The 19915-nt window shown below is 38.0% G+C and overlaps 1 protein-coding gene across 2 annotated transcripts in view; it reads right to left on the reverse strand.

Moving 5' to 3' along the window:
- Positions 1-19915, reverse strand: part of PAFAH1B1 (platelet activating factor acetylhydrolase 1b regulatory subunit 1) — a 59892-nt gene that overhangs the window by 28162 nt on the left and 11815 nt on the right. For both annotated transcript variants that reach the window (XM_050929166.1, XM_050929167.1), the window contains exon 2: positions 4906-5124. In XM_050929166.1, coding sequence (XP_050785123.1) covers positions 4906-4937 — 32 coding nt within the window. In that variant the 5' untranslated portion in view covers positions 4938-5124. The remainder of the gene's footprint in view (positions 1-4905; positions 5125-19915) is intronic.

Here is a 19915-nt window from a genome sequence, read left to right on the forward strand (position 1 = left end):
ATATTTAGTCAGACCTCAGGAAAACAACAACTTAAGAATGACAAACTTTACCTTACTACACATCAGATGACAATACAGCATATATGGACAAGTGTTTAATGAATAAATAGAAATGCTTTTTAAAAAAAAATAAATTCAAAAACTAAACAGATTTCCAAACATTGCAATGCAGTTAACTTTGTTAAAATTAACACCTTAGAAACTGCTCTTATCTTGGGTGTGGCAACTTTTTATTTTAAATTAAATTCTATTTATGAGGGATTTAATTTTTCAAGCTATCCTGCTCAGATTTGTTCTAAATTAAGGGCTACACGAGGACAAAGTGTCTAGATTAGATAATTTTAGAACATAAAAAAAGCTTATGACATTTATCCACAAGAGGCAGACACTTTGATGTCTGGAAAGAAACTGAAAAGACAACAATTTCACCTTTTTTCTTGGAATTACCGTTCTTTCCCCACTATAATTTATGAAGCATGTTACACTGACTGTGAAGTAGTTGGGTGTAGAAACTTCAAGATTCACTTATCACTGTGTGCTATATTCCCCATCACCTGTAGGAATGTTGTTTTTGCTTGTTTGAAAAAACAAGGTTCTTTTTGCAAAAACATCTAGGGACAATAAAGAGAGCCAGTATCATCAGAAGCTCAATGCAGCTCAACTGAGCAAGTAACTTAATGGCTACTAGGTTGTTTAACTCAAATGACCTCAAACTCAGTGTACCTAGTTTACAAATAAAAATATTAGTTTTCCACAGTACCAGCCTTGAAAATTCAAACTGGGATCTGAGAGTCAAGCTGGACTCCTATTGTCTCATATACAATAATTTGAACTTAAGTAAATCACTCTCTTAATAAAAGAGCCTCAATAGAACAAACCTTCACTCTGACTTCTCTTGGAACAGTAGCATTAGGAGCAAACTCTAAAAAACAAAAACAAAAAACCACCCACACCACCACTTATTTTTATCACAAAAAGAAGCAGAACTTTTAGATATACACAGGGACCAGATCTACACAGTAAAGCAGTTCCATTTTTACATAATCACTTTTCTGAGTAGACCCACGCTTCAAAAAAACCAAACAAAAAAACCAAACAAAAAAACCAAAACCCACCTTTCCTGAGTATGGGCTAATATTCAAAGAGTCTAATCCAGTACTTGTATATGTGCAGTAACTCACGCAACAATAGAATGTCCAAGTCCTCAGTTTGTCTCCCATTATTAGGAACTCAGTTTCCTTGAGTGCATACCAATGTGTTACTGTAAAGCGGCTTATACTTCAGATGGCATTTTTTTGTTCACTGAATAACTAAAAAGCACTTAAAATATTCCAAGGCTTTGGACCAATTCCAGTTCAATAAAACCACAAATCTCACCTCACATCTAACTTTAAAAATCTTAAATAAGAAGCCACTTGCAATCTCAACCTATCCTCATCCTACCACTTCTTGCCAAAGAAGTTCAGAGCCAGAGATAAAACTGGCAATTCTATGGCTAATCCAAAATATATACCAAACAGGCTTCTCCACTGGAAAAAAAGTGTGAAAGCCAATTCCTTTCAAAAGCCACAGATCCAAAAACCTGTTGTCAGAATATTTTCAGAGAGAAAAGAATTCAATTGTTCAGACTAAAACCAGGTCAGTCAGAGGTTCTCTCACAGCATACCGCTTTACAGCTTTTAGAGACATGTTGTGCAGAGTCCATCATTGATATGAAACCAGACAAACTATAATCATGTGCATGGGACACAGTGGAAGTTTTACCCCTTTCAACTAGTACTACTTTACAAAATGACTTATTCGTCAAGAGGGTAATTAAAAATTTTGAGTAGCACTAATTTCTGCAATTTACAAAAAGATTCCTGCTAAGTGCCAGCACTACTACAGAGCTGTATTATCAGACAACCAGGCTGTGTTTTCCAGTCGCCTGAGCAATGAAAAAAACTGAGTAAATACACTTCTGAAGACACAAATGAAACATGCGTCCAGTAATAAGGTGCCAACTTTAGAATTATTTGAATAAAGGACTGCTTGGTTACGTTTAGAAGAGTCAGTAATTGTAAATCAGAAGCCCAGCACTGACTGACAGTCATTGTTTCCGTGACAGTTAAGATCTCCTCCTCCTTTTGCCTTATGTTTATATACTGGCTCTTGACACTCCACTAAGGCAAGTTACTGGCATCATCAATATGGTCTCATTGGGGTAGGCTAATAACAGAAAACCTGCAACAGTCAAATGCTATAGGATGATGTACTGAATGAACTGGGAGTCTTATGCACTACACTCTACAGTGCATCACTAAGTACCACCAACAGTAGCAACCTCAATTTATTTTGGGAATACAAGAATCTTTGTAACTAAGTTTTACTATCATTATGCTGTGTACCAACATTTATTTCTCACACAAGTCAAAAAACTGGAGGACTGCACTTGTCCAGTAGCAAGTCTTTACAAAGAATTTTGAAGGACAAGTGTATGGTACTAGTTCCTTGAGCTGAATCAAAGAACTTTCAAAAAACGTTTCATGTCATTAAGTCTTAACATGTGGATAATAATTTATTTCAAAGTGCTATTTAAGCACTAAATATTCTTTCCTTAATTGAAGCAGCAACCTCTAAAAATACAAATGTGTTTTACCTCTCACACCTACTAACAGGCCTAAACAAGATTCTTCAAAAAACAAAAAGAGAGGCCCCCAAAATACCTGGAGGACAAGCTTTTTAAAAAGAATCATTGGGATCCTCTCTCTCTTGCTCTCGCGCACACATTTGTCCCCAACACAATAAGGCGTGTACTAAAATTTCTTCTAACTGCCTTCCCTTATAAACTATTGGGCCAGTAGACATCTCCAAGTCCCTCCCCAACTTCTACCCAGTCAGCTTCCCCCAGTTCCTCAGAATTCCCCATCCCTACTCATTCTCTAGGATCTGCATCACAGCTCCCTCTTCCTGTTATACATTTCTCTTCCCTTATGCATTCATTCTAGACATCAACCCACTATCTGTATTCAGAGAGAACCATCAACCCCCTCCCAGTATTTCCTGCTCCCCTTTTGCAGAATGAATGGATCTCTGACCTCTCTACTATCTTCTTAGGCCATCTCTCCTCTAAAGAAGCCCCAACTGCCTTGTTAACTCCTAATTATCCATGCAGAATGTCTTGTTTTCCCCATCTTCCTGTTCATATATTTGTTCCTTGAAGTTCTGGCTTCTAACAACCAAAAGATAATATTTTAATTCTAGATGTGTTCAGAAAGCCTTTCCTGCCTCATTTATCCCCAGCCCTTCCATTAACAATGCTATAAATACCCACATAAGCTTTCATAAAAAAATGTAATAGTTCACATGCTGTTTTAGTACATCAGGGTTTTGCCTCACTTAAAATAACTTTAATATAATAAAACCTGGAAGAAATGACATGTGAATACTATATTTGTTTATATTAAGGGGATGTACTGACACCGAGAAGATACCTGTAAGGGTGAAACTGAAGCAGAGAAGTGAAGTAAAGTGACTTGCCCAAGATCAGACAGTAAGACCAAAAGAGCTGGATAAGAATGCTAGGGTTCCTGACTCCCAATCTGTTTTCACTCTTTTACCAAGCACTTTATTTTATTTTTAACACGGCAAAATTCCTCCAACTTCTCCCTTCCCTTTTTATAACAGGGGGATAGTTCAGTCTGTGCATTCATGAGTAATTTAAGCACTTTAGGCTATTGTCCATCAACAACTGGGGCACTGTGCTAAACCAAACCAACTACTGTATGCAACCACCACTTAAAAACATCCCATCATAGTTTTCTGCAAAAGCACACACACAGAAGTGTATATGTAAAGAAGACCATTCATAGTTTATCATGTGACAATTGCCTATCTCCCAAATGAACTGACATCATATTTGTCTCGTCTGTGTAAAATGAACTTTCACTTTAGGAGCATGAAGGGAGGCAGGAGTAAGCTGCTCCAGTACTCCCAGAGTCCTGGCCTCTGGACCAATAGGAACCCTGCTGACTAGATCCATACCAGGCCAGAATGGTGGTAGAGTGGCAGGAGATGCACCAGCATCTGCTCAAGACACCACCTTCCTTCCCTGTTATTTCCCCCCATTAAAACAAGGAACTTGGAGAGACTTCTGATGGACTCATTTTGTATTAATTTCTTCATGATTAACTCCTCCCTCTTTCATTGATGGTGGAAGAGGTGCTAAGGGTGACAGTGGAAACTGGAAAGTAGGTTATTGTTAACTCCAATGATGGAGAGTGGGTCATGGACAGATTGCAAGAAGAGGATCATTTTATGTCTGGAAACTAGAGACTTAGCAACACTATACTGCTATGATTTTACTTGCACTGTACATATATTTCTCATTTCACATACCTGCATATTGTTTTTACTCTATTTACATTGGTCCTGCAGAATTTGTGCGCGCTTGCTAGGCAACAAACAGAATACAGAGCAAATATTTTAAAACTCTAAACTTCAGTATTTTATTCCTATGTACTTTGAACAGACTACGTCTAATTTTTAACAAATCATTCCTATGCCAAAAACCAAAACTTCCAGTTTCGGCCTCACATTATAAAAATTTAAAAAGACTGTTTCAAATAATTGGTTAAGTTTTCCCTCCTCCAGTCTACCATTCCTGAACTCCTATCTTTAACCACTTAAGTTTATACCAGCAAGTTCTGTACTTTGGTTATATTAGCAAAGATGTCCAGAGATCATAAAAAGGTAATTCACAGAAACTTAACTGAAACAGAACAAATACGTGAAGAGCCATTTCATGGAATCAAACTGGAAGAGAAAGATCAGTTTTTTTGGAAGGCTGATGAAATAAGAACCAAGTGTAAGCAAATGTTACTTTTGCTATTTTAAATAAATACTGTAAAAAAAAAAAATACTTACAGTTCGTCTCGTTGCCTCTGTGAAAGCACCATGGTGGCTGTGATGTCAGGCTAACGTGATTCAGCTGTGGCTGCCTCCTCAAGATTAAAAAAACCTTGTGAATCCTGGATCCAAAATTTAGTCTGCCACAGAGCAGCTTCAACCAAAAGGAAAATGTTTCTCCACACGTGAAATCCAATAGGAAATCTGGAGGCATTCAACAGGGAAGGTTCATTCCATCTAGAAGGGGAAAAAATACATTTTCCTTTTCAAAAGGTTTATGAAACCATTTTAAGACATTTTGGAGTCACATTAACATCTACATACCCAGGTTGGAATAGTGAAAATGAACAAGTGTGTGCGCAACTTACTGCATTCTTCCCACATTAATTTTTCTGACTTGCACCCTTGCAAGTTTTCCTTCACCTCTCAGGAGAGGGGTCTGCATAGGCTACAGTTGTCTCCTACAATCTTTAGTTGCTTTCCTCACAGCAGTCTCCATAACTCTAATGATCTACATCTCCATATCACACTGTGAAGTGAAGATTTCCCAATCATTTTAAGATCAGAGGGGTAGCCGTGTTAGTCTGGATCTGTAAAAAGCAACAAAGTGCCTTGTGGCACCTTATAGACTAACAGAAGTATTGGAGCATAAGCTTTCATGGGTGGATACCCACTTTGTCAGACACGTGTCTGTTAGTCTATAATAAGGTTTCTCAAACAGGGGTTGCCGCTTATATAGGGAAGCCCCTGGCGGGCCGAGCCAGTGTGTTTACCTGCCTCGTCCACAGGTCCAGCCGATCGCGACTCCCATTGGCCCGGAGCAGCAATCTGCGGCTAGTGGGAGTCACGATCGGCCGACCTGTGGACGGGGCAGGTAAACACACCGGCCTGGCCCGGCCCACCAGGGGCTTTCCCTATACAAGTGGCGACCCCTGTTTGAGAAACCCTGGTCTATAAGGTGCCACAGGACTCTGTTCCAATTTCAGCAACACCAACACTGCAACACCCAGCAGCGCTAATGATCTGAACCATCTTGGTACTGCTACTTTCTTCCAAACGCAAGGAATTTGGCAATGTGCCTCTGAATTAAAGCTACAAAGCTATTGAGTGTACTCAAGAATTTAGGCCAAAGCCTACAACATGAAAAAGCAGTACTAATATGAGATTTTAAGTCTGTCACCACACCATCCAAAAAAGTTCACTAGAATTTCCACTGTAACTAATCATCTGCTAAACATAACACTAATACTAATACTTTTTTAAAGGTAAGTCTTCACTCAGCCATTAAGTTTTAAAATAGATTTTTAAAATCTGACCAGGTAGTATGATTCTTGGTGTTCTGGGTTACCTTAATTAAAGGTTGTTACTTTAACTGTACTGAGGTGAGTCTTGCAAAGAGTAACCAGTCACTTATGACAGAATTTTCAAATTCATTCTCAACACTATCTTCAAAATCTAAATCTTTACATTGATAGGATGAGTCACGGCATAAGTTTTGCTTTTCACCACTTAACTGTATTCTATGCAGCACTGGAATGTTAATATCCTTAGTGTGCAGACTACTTTTACTGGATGGTTATGACCAGATTTGAATCACTTTAACACAGCTTCCCCTGCAGTTCCAGTGATCTTCCATGCTCTAGGTTCTGTTGTGCAAACAACAATATCATTATCAACAGGCTAGGATCCTGCATCACTGCCTATTTTTTGCATGCACTTGACAAGTGTCTCTGTACTACACCATTTACTCAGTCCGCTGAAGAACAAAGCAGACTGACCAAACGAGTAAATTTTAGAAACAGAGCAAAATGTGAAAATAAAAGTGTTACAGTATGTGCGCGCTCAGTTTACCTTGCATTTGGAATACTTATTTGTAACAACAGTTTAATCCAGAATTTTGGTAAGAAGCCTGTTCAAAGCAGACAGCGTTCTTTTATACACTAAACTCAATGCTTTCGTACACATACTTTAGTCCACATCCTCAAAAGCTAGATTCAGGAATAGTGTTTAAAAAAAAATATTCAGCTGTTATACGCTTAACACCATGTGGCTATTCACTGTGGACATGGGGAAGATGTGCTCTGAAGTTAAGTCTAGGCTATAAGTTATTTGTATTATGGTAGAGCCTAGGTGCTCTGCTCTAGGTTCCTCTGTGCTAGGCATTGCACACACAGTATTAACTATCCCTGCCCCAAAAACCTTACAATCTCAACAAGATTGACAATTTAGTTTGCTTGACCCCATCCACAAAACCAAACAGTGTTTTTCATGAACTAACTGAAACAGTGCTGTAGGAGCTGACAGTATGGATTCCATGCCACCAGCAAGAGGCAAAGATGACTACCTCTTTACTCAGCTTGCGCCTATGCCTTGCTTCATGATATGGGTTGTTACAAGGAGGAGAGAGAGAAATTGTTCTCCTTAACCTCTAAGGATAGGACAAGAAGCAATGGGCTTAAATTGCAGCAAGGGCGGTTTAGGTTGGACATTAGGAGAAACTTCCTAACTGTCACAGTGGTTAAGCAGTGGAATAAATTGCCAAGGCAGGTTGTGGCATCTCCATTATTGGGGATTTTTAAGAGCAAGTTGGACACAACTCTGTCAGGGATGGTCTAGATCGGGATAGGCAACCTATGGCACGTGTGCCGAAGGTGGCACTCGTGCTGATTTTCAGTGGCACCCACGCTGCCTGGGTCCTGGCCACCGTCCGGGGGGGGGGGGGGGGGGGAAGGGCTCTGCACTCTACTTTAATTTTAAATGAAGCTTCTTAAACATTTTAAAAACCTTATTTACTTTACATACAACAATAGTTTAGTTATATATTATAGACTTATAGAGAAAGATCTTCTAAAAACGTTAAAATGTATGACTGGCACACGAAACCTTAAATTAGAGTGAATAAATGAAGACTCAGCACACCACTTCTGAAAGGTTGCCAACCCCTGGTCTAGATAATACTTAATCCTGCCTTGAGTGCAGGGGACTGAACTAGAAGACCTCTCAAGGACCCTTCCAGTTCTAGGATTCTATGCAGTTACAATGTAGCGCTTGAAGACCGACCTTTTGCAGTACAGGGAAGAAATGGTATTCAAGTTAAGGTGGGAGAGAGGGAGGGAGAAGAGAGAATATGTAATACAAAACCATTGTCCCTTGAATTGATTAGAAAAGGTGCCCCCTAGTGGGCAATGCTGCCAGACCTTTGGGAATTCCAAACCACCACTTAGCCTTGCAATGGCTCTTTGGGTTTAAGAGTAAAGGTCTAGAGACTTATCTGGTTTATAGCACTAGTTGAAAACTGCAAAACAAAGTATTCTAAATACAAATACAAGCATTGTTCACAATGAAAGAATCCTCTTGTTTCTGAAATACTCCTACCTATAGGACAAGTGTATGAATAAAGGCAGACAGAAATATTACTGACAAGCTGATGATACACCCATTCAACCAGCTACAGAAGTCAGGCTTCACAGCTGGCTGCCAAGAAGCTTGACCACCTAAACTTCAAAGAATGGGATACCAACACTGTCTGGACCATTAAACTTTAGATACTAGATCACATATTAAGAAAATATGAACTTCTAACACTCACTCAACCTAGCAAAAGTATTAAGGCTCTCTCATGCAGACATTTAAATTCAGCATTCCAGATACATGCAGAGTCTATACTACAAAAAGTTCTCTCCATCTACATATACAATTTTAATTTAACCCCTAGATTCTGGATTAATATAAATAAAATGCAATAAGCAGTCCCTATATTCATAGCAGGTATTTCAGTATACTGCACAAATACCACTAACTCAAACAAAGTCATGACCCAATATTTTGTCAGACAATTTTACATCCAGGAACTACAGCCCTGTTTTTCTATCACACTAGTTGATGTGATTCACTGTTTGCAGAGGAAGCGGTTAGCAGGCCATGATTCTCGATTTTTCAAAAGAGAACTGTACAGCAAAGAAGAAGGGTGTCCTTCAAAGTCTGCATTTGATTTGCTTGTAAAACTCAGTAATAGCAAGTCAAAAAATGTAAATGGAAAGCAAACAAATTGGAGATAGTGCCATTAATACTAAAACTAAAGAGTTAGATTACTTTTAAACAAAAATCTAGTGAAATATGCTATATATATACACACACACTTTTTTATTGAAATAGTGATGATTATGAAATTTACTATTTTAAGAAGCTTCTTTTGATGCAGTTCTACCATACATGTTTAATATAATATCAAAGATTTGTGGTTTTTGTAACTCTGATAACACTGCCTCTCCTCCTTTCCTCCTGCACACACCTCCCACCAGTGTGTTGTGGTAAGAGCTATGGAATGATGGGCAATTCCTAAAGTTCTGGTTCATTTCTTACCACTTTCTATGCTGCTTTGCAAAAAAGTCAGACATCATACAATGATGACGTGATCATTCTGCCCATGTCATGGACTCCAAATGCCTTATGCAACTCTAGACCAACTAGCTGACTATTAATTTAGGTCTCTCTATACTAAAACAGATAGCGTCTAGGTTTACCTGGGCAAGAGCATGGATTTTAATCCAGTTGCAAAACCTTGTATTTCTACAAAAGCTGAGCCAAGTCACAGACAGGACTTTAGATCAGTAGGCTGTCTGGTCAAAATGGTCCTGTGGGGTGCACATAGATCGTGAAAAATTCATAAAGAGATTCTGTTTCTAAACTGGAAGTTACTTCACATATACAGAACGAGCACTACTCACATATCTAAGAATACTAATCTCTTGGTAACAGCTTTGAAACCTACCAGTACTTCCACTGAATATATTCATTTACATATAGATCTTGAACCATCATACCAAATTTTCATGTAGTTTGGAAATAAATTATGTTTCATCTCTGAAAATGAGTAAAAAACTGAATGAAGAGTCAAATGAAAGACTTCATATTATCAAAAACTAACTAGAACAAGGAGCTTGATTTTCTGAAATGCCGATTCCTTCTCTCTCAAATGGAGAATGTGAGCTATAGGTGCTCTACAACTGTGAAGGCTAAGGGGAAAAGAACAGAGTGGATAAAAATCAATGATGTTTAAAAGAAAAAAAATTGGATTTTTTTTCTTTACACATTTTATCTAAAAGATAGTTTTAATTAAGATACATTATAGCTCGAAGATCTCATCATAGAATAAGAATTATAAATTCTAATTCTATAGTATGAGACAATATATTCATGTAATGTTTAAGAAAAAATAGTTTTGTAAATGAATTCCAGTAGTTCATGGATTAGGGACCCAATCTTATGGGGTTCCAGGGGCTTCTGTACAGATTTATTTACTCTATCTACCCAATGGGACTCAGTGCTCAGTCTAGAAGATACCATCTGAGATTCTTAGTTTGCAGTTCTCAAACTGTGGCTTTGTGTCTCCAGAGATAACATACTTGTTAACAGCAAAAATGTTTTTAACTAAATAAATAAATATACAGAGGTGAGAAATAACATACCTCAACCCCATTGTCCCTCTGCAAGTTTGTAGAGACAGAGTCAATCCTTCACCTCTCTTTAAAAGTGCAAAGTCTCAAAAAGTTCAATGAATAGAAGATTGTTGGGGGCAGAAGAGATCTGGACAAGGAGAAGATGTCTGGAGATAAATGTGAGAAGGGAGGGACAGGCAGTAGAAACAAAAGTGAAACTGTTTGAGCAGCATATTCCAGGAGTCTTAAGGTCTTTCTGAGTGCAGCCTTCATTGATTTGAGATCTACCATACCATTCTCTCATTAGGAGGGAAAACTTATATTGGTAGCAGGCTGTAAAAGAGAACCAGTTTGGGAATATCTTAATGAAGTTCCTCTACCTGTGGGTAAGACAGGCATGTGTGCAAAATGAAAACAGTGCAAAGAAAAACCTGAATGTTTAACTAAATTCAACAATTCATAGGCTTGTTTTGTTAAAATATTATATGTTGGCTGTTGAAGAAAAAAATCCAGAATACATAAAGTTGATTTAGTTATATAAAACAATTTAAATGTCTGCCTGGTTATGTTTTCCTCCTAGTATAGCATGGCAAGAAAATCCTCCAAATATTAATAAATTAACCTGTCGAATTGGCGATAGTTCACCTCCCAATGACTTCATAAATATCTGCTTCAACTACCTTTGGTAAATGAAATAACCATACAATCATTCATTTTCTGATACAGCCATCAAACTAATCTGAAAAGTTTTCAAAATAAATCACTTTAAAAATAGTGTGTACTTTCTAAGAATGAAACCTACATCTATCTCTGAGTTATGAATTAAGGTTAGAACAACCAAGAAGAATGCACTTTTATGTAGAAATCCATGATTAAATCGAGTCTTCTTGACTAGTGATTTAAGTCAAATTCACCCTGGGGAAGAACTACCACAATAAGGCCTGAAGTTCTATTTCTTCTAATGGTCACATTAATAACATGTGCATCATGGACAGCAGTACAGTTTTCCCCACAGTGACCCAACACTTGCCTTGAAGGGACCATCTCTACAGGGGAAACAGTCTGATCTCCATCCCTAGTGTACAAAGCTGGCAAGGAAGATTAGGATGGTGGTTTCTGTAATGTGACAACAGTCCACTAAGAACCATTAGATAACTGTTTTCAGTCACTATAGACAGGCTAGATCTGAACTGTGACCTAGAAGTGGAAAGCTATTATTATTAACCAGCCAGAACTATCAGTTTCTGTCAACTCCACTGCTTTAACTGTTTGTATGCATGTCTTGGTGAAGGCTTACAGTAAATTACATTAGTTCTCCTTGAGTTGTCTTCTGATTCACACAATCTGAGTCCTTTCAGAAAATGGCTAGTTTTGTTCTGTCCAAGATTATGTCTTATTTAGATGGATTGAACTGAGCTAAGACTCAAATATCTTCATATTAAATAGTATTCAACAATTAAATAGTATTCAGTGGAGTGGCATTTATACCAAGTTGTTTAATTTAAAGTAAGATGTGCAAAAAACTGTCTTAGTTGTGAAAGTCAATTTCAAAGAGATTACACTACACAAGAAATACGGTAATGTTCCAGCCACAAGTTACAGGCAATGTCATCATTAATGAGTCAAACTGGAGACACTGAGCGCTACGGTGTGCTTAACAGTGAGGTGCTACTGATATAATGCAGGAGGCCAGAGTAAGGTCATAGGCTGCTTCCACCAAAATGAGTTTCACAGCTGACCGGGGGTAAAAGTGTGTTTAACAACATAATTCACTCCAACAGGTTTTACACATTCATCTTATGAATAAATCGCCTACTTTATCTGTTTAGACATCTTGCAAGACTTAAGAATCCAGAACTCTGTTTTAATAACTCAGTTTAGGGAAATGGAAGTATCAATAAGCTGAAAATCCTCTTCTCACTGGGAACAGGATACTGTCAGAGCCCAATAATCATACTTAATGTTCAAGACACTGGTACTTCTATGCCCATTTTATCTATACCAAATAGCATCACGGTGCTAATGCTCTTCCAACAGTTTCTGATTTTTCAGTAATCGGATCACCCAACCCAGATACCTAAAATCCCTAGTGCATTAAAACGAAACTTCTGTCAGCAGGGATAGTGCAAACTGACTTTTTCACCATGGTACCACCTGCAAGCGCCACTGAGTCCTCAGATCTCTGAGGTAGGTCTTTGCTAGTAGATTCTGAGGTTCTTTATGTAAAGAAACTGGAGCCAATGCCAGTTTACATATGTAAATATCAGATATATACAAACAGTCAAACCACATATGCAAGAGATAAAGCTTAATTTACTGAGTAGTAAGGTAAGTTCCTGGTAGAAAAGTGGTTTTGACTTCCTCATTTCTTTTTTAGGCGTTATTACAGAAATTGCAGATATTAAGTACTATGCTGTGCAAACAGTGCCATTTCTAGCAAACGAATAAAGGTTCTATCAAATTTGACATTCAAACAGCTGAGAAAACTCAAGCAAGGCTAAACATTAAGAACATAAGAATGGCCATACTAGGTCAGACCAAAGGTCCATCTAGCCCAGTATCCTGTCTTCTGACAGGATGGCCAATGGCCAATGCCGGGTGCCCCAGAGGGAAACAACAGAATAGGTAATCAAGTGATCCATACCCTGTTGCTCATTCCCAGCTTCTGACAAACAGAGGCTAGGGACACCGTCCATGTCCCTCCTGGCTAATAGCTAATTCTTCCCACTTCACTAAAGGGCTGCAAGCACCTTATGAAAACTGAAATATGTTCCTCTTCCCTCATTACTAAGTTCATGCTCATGAACAGGATCTTATAAAATTCACCTGTTTATTCCTTATCTGAATACAATCCTGTTACTGTCAACAGCTTACTCAGATAATTATCTTGCAAACAAAAGATTAAACTGCAATAGACTAAGGAGAAGATTCTTTTTCATGCAAATGTATGTTTTTCTTCATTTCCAATAAAGAACAAAATATTAAGCAGGATTTTTTCTAAATAAACAGAGTTATCTACTGAGTATTAGCAGCTATTTAAATACTAAAACTGAAACAGCCCGAGCCACTCATGGAGCTGTCTATACTATAGAATATTTTATAGTTTCAAACCTGATTAAAGAAATGGCTGACTTCATAATGATGTCCACATGCAAAAGTTGTTTACTCCTATCCGTGTGGAACCCAGCTCATGAACTGAGCAATATTATGAGGTTACACATGCTTCCAATAGTTCTTCACTGCTTAGATGAGACCATTTAACTATGTGTGTGTAATTACATTAACAAGTTCTACCTCCCAGGTCTTGTGCATTTCAATACAGCATAGATGTGAAACAAATTCACAGTCCTTTTCTATACTTCTGGTACAAGCAGCTGAAGCAGTGCGATAGCTGCCCAGAATTTTCCTGAATATACATATATGAATGGCTGTAAGCGTATGAGCAGGTCAACATGGTCACACACTGCTGGCATGGCTTAAAACAGATGCTTTTCCTCTGGAAATAGCATATCACAAACCAGTCAAAACTAATGATTTATTGTAATAGTATATCACCAAGAGGTCAACTGTGTAGCTAATTAAGGCCTTGGCTACACTAACACTTTACAGTGCTACAACATACTAGCTCAGGGGCTTCAGCTACTCCCCTCATGGGGGGGTGTTTTTTACAGCACAGGAGAGATCTCCCAGCGCTGGTGCTGTGACTACACAGTCACATTAGTGCTTTAATATTGCTAGTGAAGATATACCTCGAGGTACTCACTTTTCACTATTACGTCTGAGCACTACCATTGGTTCAGCAGGATGCTAGCTGTAGAATTCTATGCTATTTTGGAGATAGGAATAAATTAGTTTTGCAGAATATCCTCAACTCAGTTTATAAGAAAGCTACATGCCTCTACACACCAGCATGAGGTGGACTGTACTCCCTTTACAAATGTTTAAACTGAGCCAAGGACTAACCAACAAGTCAAAGGTCACATAGCAAGTCAATTGCAGGCCTAGAACCCAGTATTTTCAATTCATGGACTAATTTAAGACTACACTGGCTCCCCTGTAATGATTTTTTTTATTATTGTTCAGCTAAAAAGCAAATTCCTGGTCAGACAGTTTATTATAAGCAGTCTTATTTTCACACCGGCTAAAAAAACAAAAGGTGTCCTTTTGCAGTGCTTCTCCCAGAGCACAACCAGTTTTTAACAGCTTTGCTCTTGCTTTCGCCCAAATGTTTAAAATTAAGATTACAAGCAAATAAATCATCATGCGAATAGCACTACCGTATCAAGTGAAGTTAGGTGCCCTTTTGTTGACTAAAAAAATAGTTTAACTATTTTCCCTCTTGGTCTATTTGCAACAAAAGGTTAAGCAAGGCAGTCATTTAAAATGACTTTACTTTGGGGCCATAACATTTTTGGGTAACCATCTGCTAGTATCTCGCCTATGAACAGACACTTCCATATCAATAAAGCTAAATCAGACAACTTCACAGGCAGACAAACCTTTAAGCTTGTCATCTTACAAGACAAAGATGTAAGCAAAACAAAGATTTCAGGTTTGAACACACACCAGGAAGAATATTAATGTACCATGTGGTATGGAGTTTCTCTTTTTTGCTAAAGTCATTAATACAGACAACTCAGTATTGTGAGACACTAAATCCCTTCAGGTTTTTAGGAGAAATCCTCTAACAGATCCAAGATAGAGTTACTACTTTCTAGAAAAATACGTAGCTAAATTAGTTTGGATGCTTGTATGATGAAGTATAGCAGTTATTTCCCTCACTTTGTCTTGTCTGTAGACTAAGGTACAGAGGTTGCCATGTTCAGATATTATAAGTTAAATTCCTGTGAACCTGTTCCACAACAGAGAAAGTCTGGCTTTGAGATAAATATAATTAACCTACAAAAGGCAGGAACTACTGGAACTTATTTCTTTGTATCTAGTGATACTAATGTTGTAAGAGTTTTACACTTTAGCTGTAAAAATTGAAAATACAGGCTAAATATTACCCATTCCTTAACTTTTTCTGGGTAAGAAACTGGATTGCTAAAATCAGGGTTTAGTGTGTACTGACTACTGAACCAAGACTTAAGTTACAGGAAAAATGGTTTCTCTTTAAAAAAAAATCCACACAAATCTGTATCAGCTCAGAGCACTAAATTTACCAAAAAAAAATAAAAAAAATGTTCTACTACTCAAACTACTTTGGTGTGGAATACCACAGAACACACGTACCAAAGGCAGCAGAGAATGCAGTCACATACAATCTATCTGGCCATTTGATACAATGTAAAGCAAATATCCTAATGGATATTTGCTTTAAGAGCCACAGGCATTTTCCATCTCCTTGACCAAATATGACTGGTCTCATCCCAGTGTTTTAATAGATGTTGCTGGAGATGATACTAGAATGATGGGGGTGGTTGGTTACGTTTAGGCTTTTTTTTTGGAGGGTGGGGGGGTGTTTTGTAAATTGCAGGAATATGATTTCTGGTGTTAGCTGGAAAATCCTATGAACAATTTTCCTACAGAGATAAGATCTAGAATACTGTACCTGCTGATCAATTAAAGAGTTAATGGATCAGACAAGACTCCTAAAAAAAGACCAACTGAAAGACACTTTACCCTAAAACAGAGGAGACATTCCTTCCCTCACTCCAAAATGAGTATTGTTTCTCCTACTGTCTGTCCTTAACCACCGTACCACTTTCTCAGTTTAAGATGGAATTCTGTGAAAAACAGATGTACTTCAAGAACAGATTTTAATTTTCAGATATGAAATGGCTAGCAATAACTGATATGACTCCCACAGACTAACGGGGCACAGATGCAATAGCATGAAGCTTCTCTACTTCCTACACCATAAAACTGAACGGAAACGAAAGAATAAAACATGACAGACTTGCTCTTAACTAACTGCTTCCCTGCCAATATGCCTTGCTCTGAAGATATGTTCAATCTTCAGAAGGAAGAGATCTCCAATAAGAAGGGAAACTTCAAGCACAAAAACTTCTCCAAACGCTCCCAGAGCAGCTCAGCTAGAAGGCCCATCAGGACAATGAGACTGAGGCCATGTCTACACTATCGGGACTGTAGCTATGATGCCCTAGCTATGCCAGCATAATCTATAGTACAGATGCAACCCGAAGCAACGGAACGAGTATTTCAGTCTCTGTAGGAACCAATGCCCCAAGTGATGGCAACTAGGCTGAAGGATGCATTCTTCCATCAAGCTAGCTGCATCTACACCAGGGGTTAGGGAGCCATAGGTATATTGACCTATATTTTAAGTGTAGGCTAGACCTGAGTGAGAAAGAACAGGTGGCACACAATTTAGATATCATCCTGCTTGCTGCCCTGAGAAGGATATCTTCAACATGAGATTCCTCTGACATATCTACTCTTCATATTACCAGAGGGTGCACCTTACATTAAAAACTTTAAAGACTCTTGTCCAAACATTTCTGCAAAAAAGATAAATAACGAACACCACAACACAACAGTGTCAGCCCTCTACAAATATAGGATTAAGGAGTGGGAAACATGCTGAAGTACAATCTTTCAAAAGCAGTGTCAAGAAACAGACAAGTGAAGTACTCATTACAGCAAACTCAGGGTGTATTTAGACAGGCTAAATATGGAGGATAGTCAACCAGGCTGAGGAAAGGTGGAGATCTGTTAGATCCTTTCCTGTAGGGAAAAGGAGGAAGCAGAATGGCCCTGGAGCCTCTTGTTCTTTTTCTAGGAGATGATGGGAAGGAAGAGAGTTCTTTTCCAATGGGAAGTAGGCAAGCAGAGAAAGAATAAAACAGGCACTCCTTCTCCTTTAAGAGAAGGGGAGACAGGAGCATGAACCCCCTGTTTTTCCAACAGAGAAAAAAACAGCAGCATATTTTGAGAAGGAGTTATTGGGTGGCAAAGGGCCTCTAGTGTATCTTGGACTCATGCAACAGGTAGGTAGCAGGGCAGATCCTGCGTTAATATTACAGACAGAAGAGCCAAGAATCCATTTAATATGGAAAAAAGAACAGAGCCCTCACTAATTAATGGGGAACTATGAGAACCCTCAGTTACTATATTTGAGGCAGGAGCCCATAATTTATTGAAGACAAGACAGAGAGCCCAACTTAAATTAACTGAGTATGCCCAGTATCTTCCACTCCAGCTTAAGCCCCTAATTATACTCCAACTTAAATTTGTAATTAGCTCCTAGCACAATTGGATCCAAGCATAGGTTATGTACACATACCACACAAAGGCTGTTACTACCTGTGACAGTTAACAGCATTTCATTCCTGCTAGCTGGTTGCCTTCCTGTAACCAGTTCAACACTTTCCTACAGCATGGACAGGATCCTATAACCATGTATGCATAACCAATTTAACTGGCCTTCCTTCTTCACAACAGCCTACATACTGTGACGCTCCAGAGCACATTACCATACGTATCAGCAATACAATTCTGTGTGCAAGTCCTGCTTGTAATACTTTTCCTGGCTAAGGCTGCCTAGATTTTCCTAAAATGCATTGCTACAAACAGTAAGTGCTGACACACATGCACAGTTGAGATAACAAAAGCTGCTGTGTGGACAAACTATACTACTTATAACCAATTAAGGTGACCTAACAGGATATAAAAATGACAGTAAAAAGCTGTAATGAAGACAAGGCCAAAGTGCATGTGTACTGTAATAAGCAGACATTTTTGGAGTGTCATGGGGAAGCATCCCACTGCAAAAAAGACAATTTAATTATATAAGTTATAAAAAACGCTAAATCTTACCAGCTTCTCCTGCAGTGGCAAACACCTACTAGTCAAAAGAAAAAGCTCAGTGGTTCAAAGCTGTTATAAGAGGAAGAGTCCTCATCAACCCCAAAAGCATCATGGTAGAAGCCAGTGACATCTGCTAGAATTCTATTCCAAGATCCAGGTAACAGGTGACATCTTCGTCATCCTGACAAACAAGAAGTCCCCTAATCATTCCATCTTCTGGAAGCAGCAGCTTACTGTCTGCTATGAGAAGCCAACCCCATTCCTCTTATGACTCTTCCTAACTCTTTGTAAACCCCAAAACAGCATTTTTGATCATTCTCTCTTGTGAGCCTTCCAGTAATCCTAGGTATCCTAGATTTCCGGCCATAGTTAAACTAACAAGTCTGATCAACAACACTGACCACAGTGTTATGAATGAAGAAGTGAAACTGAAAATTAAGAGCCCCTGAAACTGACCTGAGTCGTCTTAATTTTACTCTACAGATGCTTGAGAAATCTAAAAGCAGATGCTAATTGATGGATCTAGAGGTTTTTTCTTTGTTTCTTTTAAAGAAGAGTTCTGCAGAAACTGATGGCTTAGGCTCCTCAAGCAAGTTTTCCCCACTCAAATTTCGCAGGTGGTTTTATGAGTTCCCTGCTGTGATAACTGACATTAACAGATTTTCTTTTTGGTCTTAAAGTAAGTTTTTCTGTACATTTACAAGTATGTAAGATCTAGAGTTTATTAGACCTCAGTTATTCATAACTTCGGTAATTTAAAGGAGATGGTAACAAGTTTTACATGCAGTTCACTAAAACATCTTTGCTCAGTCACTTTTTTTTAAAGCCTTTATTAAAATCTTTAACATACTACTACTTTAAAGCCAAGATAAATGAAGTTCTGAAATGATTTTGTACTTACGTGTTTTTAAATAAAAAAAAGAAGTTTCTCAGTTTTCAATACAGTGGAAAGAAGTTATCCAATACTTTTTACTGTATTGCTGTACAACTTAAAGTCTGAAGGCAACAATTGTAAATGGCATCAGTAACGTTTTACTTTTAAAAACAGGCCCTGAATAAAGCTCAAGAATATTCCATGAAGTTACAGGTTTAGCTGTGAAGGAACACAGTTATAGCCTAAAAAAAAAAAAAAAAAAAAAGTATTCAAATTCAGATTTTAAAGTTAATTTGCCATAAAATATTAAGAAAAAATATATAATTCTCAAAACTTCTGTTTCATCTTAATGATTAGTCGAACACAAGTTACACATCTGAAGAATACAATCGCTTCCAAAACATTCCACTGCAGTTCTCAATATAGTGGCATACAAGCTGAAGGGTTAATCCCCATTTAATATTCATAGACCATATATAAACCTGGCCTAGGGGATTAATTTGTTACTAGATCTATTATGCCACCTTATCTTCTTGCAGTACTTTAACATTAAAAATCAGAGGGTGGTGAAGAGGTAAAACTAAAATCGACAGGGGATTTCAGTAGTCAAAACCCAGGGTTACTTTAAAGGGCAAGGAGTTGTCCATTGTCAAGTACCAAAAAAAAAAAAAAAAAAACCACAAAAAAACCACACACACACACCAACCAACCCATGTACCAGACAATCCATATCTGCCCTGGAAACTGAGGGACCAGCAACTAGCAGTAGATAAGAAATTTTAGTCCCAAGGGTTTTTTCCAGAAACAAGGTTATACAAATCTGTGTAACATTATGAAGAACATAGTATGGGTAGAAGAGTTACACTGAAGAATCAAAAGAAAATTATTTGATACTTAAGAAAATTATAGACATGGGGATGGGCTAAATGTAGTTTTCAGTTTG

This window comes from Gopherus flavomarginatus, chromosome 19, assembly GCF_025201925.1.
Source record: "Gopherus flavomarginatus isolate rGopFla2 chromosome 19, rGopFla2.mat.asm, whole genome shotgun sequence".
Lineage (NCBI taxonomy): Eukaryota > Metazoa > Chordata > Testudines > Testudinidae > Gopherus > Gopherus flavomarginatus.